The sequence below is a fragment of the Cyclopterus lumpus genome, chromosome 11 (assembly GCF_009769545.1).
Source record: "Cyclopterus lumpus isolate fCycLum1 chromosome 11, fCycLum1.pri, whole genome shotgun sequence".
Lineage (NCBI taxonomy): Eukaryota > Metazoa > Chordata > Actinopteri > Perciformes > Cyclopteridae > Cyclopterus > Cyclopterus lumpus.
Window position 1 is genome coordinate 19,298,529 of NC_046976.1, and position 9,552 is coordinate 19,308,080.

At 48.3% G+C, this 9,552-nt stretch overlaps 1 protein-coding gene across 1 annotated transcript in view; it reads left to right on the top strand.

The window, feature by feature from the left end:
- Positions 1–9,552, top strand: part of grin2da (glutamate receptor, ionotropic, N-methyl D-aspartate 2D, a) — an 89,033-nt gene that overhangs the window by 17,526 nt on the left and 61,955 nt on the right. Inside the window, exon 5 of the mRNA XM_034545507.1 lies at positions 783–923. Within this exon, the coding sequence (XP_034401398.1) occupies positions 783–923 (141 nt within the window). The remainder of the gene's footprint in view (positions 1–782; positions 924–9,552) is intronic.

The window sequence follows — 9,552 nt, forward strand, 5'->3', positions numbered from 1 at the left end:
AGCTCCAACTTATTGTTGGTGTTAAATGATTATTTTACGTAATGAATGCTTGTCATGTGTAATAACTTGTAAGAAGTGCCTGCTGTTGTTTTTTTATGTGCCAGAGTTACAAATCAGAGTCGACTTTACAGCTCGTTATGCAACTGTCCGATCTATTATTAAATTATCCGGAGAAGAGAAAGCAAGAGGAGCCTGCTTATATTATATATATATGATATATTTATTTACTGGAATTAGGGAATTAGGGAATCTTGAAAAATACTTTTTGAAAGGTGATGTTCAGTGGTCCGTCGGCTTCATTCACGCTTCACCATCAGAAACCAGCTAAACCAGTAACATCCATTCTTATTCACACAGGCGAAGGAGGTGGCTTATTATAACTTTTTATAAACTTTTTATTTAATCATAGCTTTTTCTCCCTTTAACGGAATAAAGATTGTTCTTCTTCTTCAACACCCAGCAAGACGGCAAAACAAATGTATTTTCCCCCCAAAAAATGCTGCAGTGTCCCTTTAAGACGCAGAAAGGTTTCGTCTGTACATACCAGCCCCCCCCCCACGCCCCCCCCCCACCCCCCACCCCCAACACAGGAAACTCATTTGTAGAAATTGGGCAATTCTACAGCGTCTCCATCAGTCCATTCATTTCATTTCCCTCCAGAAGTTCGCTGCCATTAAGAGTCTTTTTTTTTTTAACAACTGCCTTCCCGCAGCTCGGCAGTGTAAAAAAAAAAGAAGACATTTTTTAAAAATATTTAAAAATCTCTCCTTCTCGTCCTGCAGGCGCATCGCCAAAGGCGTCTCGGTGCTCACCCACGGGGCGATGGCTCTGCGGAGGGACAAGGGCCCCGCCAGCCGCTCGCAGTACGCCAGCAACTGCCAGACCGACCGCAACCAGACCAACCGGGTGACAGACAGAATCAGGTGAGAGAGAGGGGGGGTGGGGGTCAGGTGACACGCCGCAGAGCAAACAGCAGAACGTTGCTGTTTGGTTTCCATGGCGACGTTTGACCGGTCACACTCGCGCCTTGATGGAAACTTGGATTTCTGTGTCACGGCTGCACGGCGGATTGACGACTGTACATTGTGATGATGACGAGGTCAAAACCAAATGACATATTTCACAATGAGAGGCCTTGACACTGAGCGCTTATTGATTCTGCAACTCAGCAACACCGTCCAGGGTCACGTTCGGTCACTGTGGTGCATTCGAGTCCTGTAGGAAAAAAGGGATGCGGTCCTATTGGCGGCGCTATGGCCGTCTGACATGGGGAAGCTTAATTTTGGACTTTTTGTCATTTATCAAAATCTGGAGAGAAAAGTTGAGAGGCGAGAGCTTTCTGAAGAACTTCGTGCTCTTGAAAACGGTTTTGGTTGGATGGAGACAGGAAGAGGCGGGGCCTGGGCGACCCGGGCCTTCCCGATCTGGCCTGAACCCAGTGGTGGTGCACTGTGGAGGAAATGGAGTGCCAGAGGTCCCTCAAGGGGAAGATGAGCCATTGAAAATTGTCGAAATATATATATTTTTTTTGTAGAAGGTAGTTCTTTCTTATTTCTTTTATAACTTTTTTTCCTTCAGCTTATCGGAACTCAAAAAGCGTTTCTTGCAAAGAATGTCGCATTGCCAGCTTCGTCCAGGATCTGAAGGACGTTTGAAGGACGTGGGCGATGAGGTGCACACCCTTTGGCCTAACGGCAGAGAAAACAGACGGAGTAGGAACACCATGTACGATATCTTTTATAATACATCTTGCACAGAGGAATATGTGGAAAGGGGAAATGTGCGGACGAGCAGACTTTTTAACTGCGTGCTTGATTGACGGCTGCTGCTCTTTGGCACAATGCCCTCCGGGAACCGTTGGGACGAGTCAGGTATCGCTCTTTATTCAGCTGCCAGGGTTGCAGGCGCTGTCTGGGCGCCGGCTGCTCGGCCGGCTCCGGAGATTTCTATTCAAATTGACTTGGAACGCTTGTGCCAGTGTAACATTTTACAAATGACTTGTCTGCAAGGGAGAGATGGAGAGTGTTTGCATGAAGGGCTGGTTGGTACACCGGGTTGCATTTACTGAACTAAAAGAAATCTGTGCGACTGAGAAACCCCAACAGGTGTTGGCAAAAGGCCCTCGAGCAAGGCACCGAGGCCCTCAATGCTTCATTGGAACCGCTGCAGCGGTGCTGGCTCTCACACTGAATATGAAGAGGCGTGTTTCTGGAAGGAAAACAACGACAACAACAACAACGATAAGGTGTGGAAACTATGGCAGGGCTTCGTCTGGGGCTTTAAATTCGCATTTTAAAGCCGAAGATGAAAATTGCCAATTGTTCTTGTTCGTTCACTTCCAGCAGCAGAGCTGATGAGTATCTGAGGTCCTGTTTCTGAACTAGTTTTGCTTAATAATTGATGGTACGTGCCTTGAAAATATTATGAACCGACCAGTTCACGTAGACGGGTCCATCGATGTCCGTCCGCGTTGGTATTAACAGGCCCTGGTTTTCTCAACACACACCGTTATCCTGATAATTCACTATGAACTCATTGTGAGTGGCCTCCAAATGCAAACCTGTGCACTTTTGCTTCCATCTTCAGGGTTTCTATAGATATTGTACTCAATAATAATGTACCGCCTCGGAGGTTTGCTTAATTTTAGCGAAGTCTGAACAATAAGAGACTTAGCTGGCTAGCTAACGCAGCCCGTGTAATGCTAACAGTATATACCCGCTCTGGGCCGAGCTCATCCCTTAGCTCCACCCTCTTCTCCCAATATGGTTTACAATGGGTGACGTCACCGTGACGACGGCCAAGTCGATACACAGTCTATGGTCCAACCATAGAGCACACAGCACACGTTTTTTGTTACTTTCCGAGCGAAAGAACGGAGAAAACTGGATGTTTACACCGGTTCCCTGTAATTATTGAAAAAAAAGGCGCTCCGGGAAATGTTCTCGCTGTAATGGATGCAGATGATGAGACGCGTTGATGGGAGAGCGAGCACAACCACCACCCCCCCCTCCAAAAAAAAAAGCTAATTTACCAAAGCTAACACCATGAAGGTAACAGATATGACAGATTGATGACAAATTAGAGACATCTTCCACCACACAGACAGCAAGTCCCACTGCAGATGGATCGCCGGCCCTTTAATGAACTGAGCAGCTTCATTTTAAACCCAGTGACACATTTCATGCCCTTCAGGATCCGGGCTTTTGAACGCTCTCAATCAAACGGCGGCGGGGGCTGTAACACATGAAGGTTTTTTCACCTGACCCCCCCCCCCCCCCCCCCCCCCCCCCCCCCCCAAAAAAAAGGGTATCTGCAAAAACTGCATCAACCTTTGCAACAATCTCGTGGCCTCGTTCACTCGTGGCCTGCGTTGTAAATCCACTTTTACAGTATTAATGGCCGACACGTGTCATTTCAAGTCCACCGGTCCCATCCAGCATTTGTAGCTAAACATACAAACAATAACACGCCATTATTCGAAGGTATCCCGCTAAATAACCATGAATGAGGGAGTATGAAGACCATCCAGTCCCACAGTAGGCGCGTGGGAGGGAACAAACGTGCACCTATGGGCTGGTTTCATTCTCACCACTTCCACAGTTACTATAAAGTTCTACTTTAAATGTAATGATCCAATCAAGTGGCCTTGGTCGCACGAACCGAACTGAGTTGTTTCCTGTGAAGATTAAAAGTCTGTTTGCGTGTAACGAACGGATATTGACTATGTATTGAATGTGACGCTGTGACCTCGGAGCACTCGATTATTATCGAAACAGTGGAAGAAGGTTATCAATAACGTTTCGGGCACATGAATCTTGTTCATGAGACTTTACTCAGCGGTTTATGTCGGCCACCTTTTTTGATTTGGAGCGCCAATTGTTATTAAAATGTAAGTTTTATTCGTGACACCACATCAGTGTTTCTTTAAGAGGTCTGTGTCAAAAGAAGACCAAAAACTCTATCAAGGCATTTGTCATGATACAGATACATACATGTGGGACTCGAGCTGGTTTGGTCTTGATCTGGTCTCAGGTCTCGATGCACTCTGGTCTTAGTTGAGCCCCGAAACAGCAACTCATCAAACTATAAATCTCCGTCGGATCCACATCTGAATCAGAACCATCTTCTTCATCAATCCGGTTCAACACTTCCTTTGGGGAAGTACACGAGCCAATCAGAGGCACAGGAGGGCGAGTCCGTGCTTTTCAAAGCGATGACATCATCTCTGTCTCCTCGAGCCGCAAAACGCACGCTCAGAAAAATCTCCGCTGAATAATGAAGTCGTTACGAGACGGTCCAACAAAGTCGATGTTAATAAACGAGGATCTTTGGGACTTCGTGCATTATCGAGATGGGAATATAATCATCGAATAGTGCCCGAAGACGCCGATCGGGCGGCCGCGGGGTTCCTTCTTCACGACGGGAGACGTTTTGAAAAACCGCACGATGGGAAAAGTCGACGCGCTCGTGCTTCGCCTCCTCCAGTCGAGGCTTCCTGCTCGCCGTGAGCGCCCACAGATGAGACAAAAGAGACCCGGAAGAAACGAGCAGCTGCTCACGCCGAGAAGACAGAGAAGACACAAGTACCAGGATGTACGGCCAAAAGGGAAGAGGGAGGGATGGGAGGAGGGATGGAGAGAGGAAAGGTGTGACAGGCGGAGAGCTGAGAGGATGGAGGGAGGGTGAGAGGATGGAGGGATGGAGGGAGGGTGAGAGGATGGAGGGATGGAGTGAGGGTGAGAGGATGGAGGGATGGAGGGAGGGTGAGAGGATGGAGGGATGGAGGGAGGGTGAGAGGATGGAGGGATGGAGGGAGGGATGGAGTGAGGGTGAGAGGATGGAGGGATGGTGAGAGGATGGAGGGATGGAGGGAGGGTGAGAGGATGGACGGATGGAGGGAGGGTGAGAGGATGGAGGGATGGTGAGAGGATGGAGGGAGGGATGGAGTGATGGTGAGAGGATGGAGAGATGGTGAGAGGATGGAGGGAGGGATGGAGTGATGGTGAGAGGATGGAGGGATGGAGGGAGGGTGAGAGGATGGAGGGAGGGTGAGAGGATGGAGGGTGGAGGGATGGTGAGAGGATGGAGGGATGGAGGGAGGGATGGAGTGAGGGTGAGAGGATGGAGGGATGGTGAGAGGATGGAGGGATGGAGGGAGGGTGAGAGGATGGACAGATGGAGGGAGGGTGAGAGGATGGAGGGATGGTGAGAGGATGGAGGGAGGGATGGAGTGATAGTGAGAGGATGGAGGGATGGTGAGAGGATGGAGGGAGGGATGGAGTGATGGTGAGAGGATGGAGGGATGGAGGGAGGGTGAGAGGATGGAGTGAGGGTGAGAGGATGGAGGGATGGAGGGATGGAGTGAGGGTGAGAGGATGGAGGGATGGAGGGATGGAGGGATGCTACCGTGATGCATTGAGACCTTGAGAGAATGCCAATCATTCAAAAACATGGCGCACACAGTAGCAGATGGTCTTATTTCAACAGGAAGAGCATCCCAGAGTTTTGATGGTGTGTTGGTGTCTTTTAAATGGCGTCCTGTAAACTCACAGGATGGACAGGGCACAGGTGATGAAGCTTAATGTAGAGAGAGGAGGGGGGGGGGGGTCAGAGGAGGAGACGAGGATGAAGAGGTGACGGAGGACGAGGAGAGAGCAGGAAGGAGAGAGGAGAGAGGAGATAGGAGAGAGGAGGAAGGAGAGAGGAGAGAGGAGAGAGGAGAGAGCACGAAGGAGAGAGGAGAGAGCACGAAGGAGACAGGAGAGAGGAGATAGGAGAGAGGAGGAAGGAGAGAGGAGAGAGGAGAGAGGAGAGAGGAGAGAGGAGGAAGGAGAGAGGAGAGAGGAGATAGGAGAGAGGAGGAAGGAAAGAGGAGAGAGCAGAGAGCAGGAAGGAGAGAGGAGAGAGGAGATAGGAGGGAGGAGAGAGGGAACAACGCTCAAACCCCTTGGGGGGAGTGTTGCACCGCCGTCTCACTTTTTAAATAACCCCACGAAACTCATTCAGGATGACCAGAATACACACACACACACACACACACACACACACACTTCCTCCTGCTCTCTGCAGCCTCACTAACACATGCGACTGTGTGCTTCCCATCTGACAAAAAAAGCACTCTTTTCTGTTACTTTACGATGATGCCATCACAGCGGGTGTGTGTGTGTGTGTGTGTGTGTGTGGCGCTTCAAACCCGGCCAACAGTAATATTGATCGCGAGCGGGTGGCTTTGAGGCTGCGTTCAAGGGGCAGCGGTAATTAGGAACTTTATTCTTCACAGTTGTGACCCCGTTTTATTCCCCTTCAGTGTGTTGTTGTGTTGTTGTTTTATTCCCCTTCAGTGTGTTGTTGTGTTGTTTCATCCCCCTTCAGTGTGTTGTTGTGTTGTTGTTTTATTCCCCTTCAGTGTGTTGTTGTGTTGTTGTTTTATTCCCCTTCAGTGTGTTGTTGTGTTGTTTCATCCCCCTTCAGTGTGTTGTTGTGTTGTTGTTTTATTCCCCTTCAGTGTGTTGTTGTGTTGTTTCATCCCCCTTCAGTGTGTTGTTGTGTTGTTGTGTTGTTCTTTGGGAGCTCTTCCTGTGTTTGGGGTGATGGACCGTCGTCAACAGAGTTTTTATATCAAATAACCACCAGAGACGACCATGAGAAACATTTGGAAGGTTTAATCTGACCTCAGAGCTGTTGACATGAGGCGTTGTGTACCAGCCTCTCTCATGAAACAACAACAACAACAAAAACAATCTGTTTCATCGGCTCGTTGGAATAGAAGAACGTGACCTGAGGAGACGACCCGTGACTCCAAACCTCGACGCGATCTGAACTCTGAGGGTTTTTATACGATATTTATTGAATATGTTCGTGCAACATTAATACACTAACGCAGTGTGTTGTTGTTGTTGTTGTCGTTGTTTGTCTTTGTCCTCTTCGACTCATCCGTTTACGACACGTTCCAGAATTCCGAGAAGCGAGATCTCACATGTGTTTTCAGCCCTTCACTCGCGACGGCACGTCCTCGTGCACGTGCGTCTCGTGCACGTGCGTCTCGTGCACGTCCTCAGCAATCAGAGTGATTTATGGATATTGGACGATTAGTTTTGGGAACTTGAGCTCGAGGGGGAAGAATTCTGAAAAGGAGGCTCGACTTTCCTCTGTTGGCGGTTCTGTTTTAAATGCGTACGTTTTTTATTACAATGGAATGTCCAAAAAGCACCGAGGCCTTCCCGGTAAGCCCGTGTCCTGGATTCATTTCCAGGATTCCTGTCCTGGGTTCCTTTCCTGGATTCCTTTCCTGGATTCCTTTCCTGGGTTCATTTCCTGTGTTTATTTCCTGGATTCCTTTCCTGGGTTCCTTTCCTGGGCTCCTTTCCTGGGTTTCTTTCCTGGGCTCCTTTCCTGGGTTCCTGTCCTGGGTTCCTTTCCTGGATTCATTTCCTGGATTCATTTCCTGGATTCATTTCCTGGATTCCTGTCCTGGGTTCCTTTCCTGGGTTCATTTCCTGTGTTTATTTCCTGGATTCCTTTCCTGGGTTCCTTTCCTGGGCTCCTTTCCTGGGTTTCTTTCCTGGGCTCCTTTCCTGGGTTCCTGTCCTGGGTTCCTTTCCTGGATTCATTTCCTGTGTTCCTTTCCTGGATTCCTTTTCTGGGTTCCTTTCCTGGGCTCCTTTCCTGGGTTCCTGTCCTGGGTTCCTTTCCTGGGCTCCTTTCCTGGGTTCCTGTCCTGGGTTCCTTTCATGGGTTCCTTTCCTGGGTTCTTTTCCTGGGTTCCTTTCTTGGGTTCCTTTCCTATATTCCTTTCCTGGGTTCCTTTCTTGGGTTCCTTTCCTATATTCCTTTCCTGGATTCCTTTCCTTGGTTCCTTTCCTGGGTTCCTTTCCTGGATTCCTTTCCTATATTCCTTTCCTGGATTCCTTTCATGGATTCCTTTCCTGGGTTCCTGTCCTGGGTTCCTGTCCTGGATTCCTTTCCTGGGTTCCTGTCCTGGGTTCCTGTCCTGGGTTCCTGTCCTGGGTTCCTTTCCTGGGTTCCTGTCCTGGGTTCCTGTCCTGGGTTCCTGTCCTGGGTTCCTTTCCTGGGTTCCTGTCCTGGGTTCCTTTCCTGGGTTCCTGTCCTGGGTTCCTGTCCTGGGTTCCTGTCCTGGGTTCCTTTGCCACTCGTTCATGAAGCGTTTCAATGAACTCTTTCATCTCACTTCCTCTTCCCTAAACCATGTTCTTTCTTGACGCCTTCAAGGTCGGTTCTCTGGACCAAGACGTGGAACCGAAGAACCTTCCGCATGAATGTACTCCAACGCTCGGCTGGAGCTCATTCGAGGCGACTGGAGTCCAAACGAGTCCCTTTTGTAATGAAACTCCCTCTTTGGGATTCCCTGGAAAGCGTTTCTTCATAACAAAAAGAATATTAATATTAAGAGACGTCTTTTTTGAAAACTCTGGTGTGACAAAAAAAAAAAAGGTCTGTCTAGGAAGTGAGTGCTTCATGGAGAGTAGGAACAAAGAGCGCTGTCTATCTCCACATGAGGCAACGGGAGAGTTATGCAAAAAATATAATGAAGGCTGAAGAGAGGAAACGACAAGGAACATCAGATTTATGGAATGAGACTTTATGATGAAAACCTCCATTGAAAAGAGGCACCTTTTACAAAATGAAGGCTAAATAACAGATGTCGCGCAATATATATATATATATATATATATATATATATATATATATATATATATATATACATATATAACCGGAGACTCCTTCATCTTCTTTTTTCCATTTCCGACAGATTAATGGATTAAATGACTGATTGGTTTATTTATTTGATGATGTATTCATCTTGTTATTTGTTCTTCGGTCCGTCTATAATTCAATCAGTCGCTCTCCGTCACATTTCTGAACGCCCCCTCCCCCTCCTGTACTTCTTCATCCCCCTCTCTTTTTACCCCCCACCCCACACGTTCACTCCTTCCATCAATCTCTGCTCTGCTCGGAGACATCTGACACATCGTTTTGCATGTAGATTGGATAATTGGATTTGGGCGAGCAATGGAGGAAAGAGAGGAAAGAGAGGAAGGAGAGGAAGGAGAGGAAAGAGAGGAAGGAGAGGAAGGAGAGGAAAGAGAGGAAGGAGAGGAAGGAGAGGAAAGAGAGGAAGGAGAGGAAGGAGAGGAAGGAGAGGAAAGAGAGGAAGGAGAGGAAGGAGAGGAAAGAGAGGAAGGAGAGGAAGGAGAGGAAAGAGAGAAAGAAGAGTAGGGAGAAGTAAGAGAGGAAGGAGAGGAAAGAGCGGAAAGAGAGAAAGGAGAGGGAAGAGGGGAAGGAGGGATAGAGGTAACGGGGCGGAGTGAGAGGTGGCAGTAGTGAGGAGAGGTAAAATATCGATGGAGGTGCGGATGCTCGAGTCTCCTGGAAGCAGAAACACCCCCTGATCACATCGACGGCGTCGAAAATCATCTCTGCGCCCTGTTTTGATTGACAGCTCTGTGTATTGATTGACAGCTCTGTGTATTGATTGACAGCTCTGTGTATTGATTGAAAGCTCTGTGTTTTGATTGAGAGCTCTGTATATTG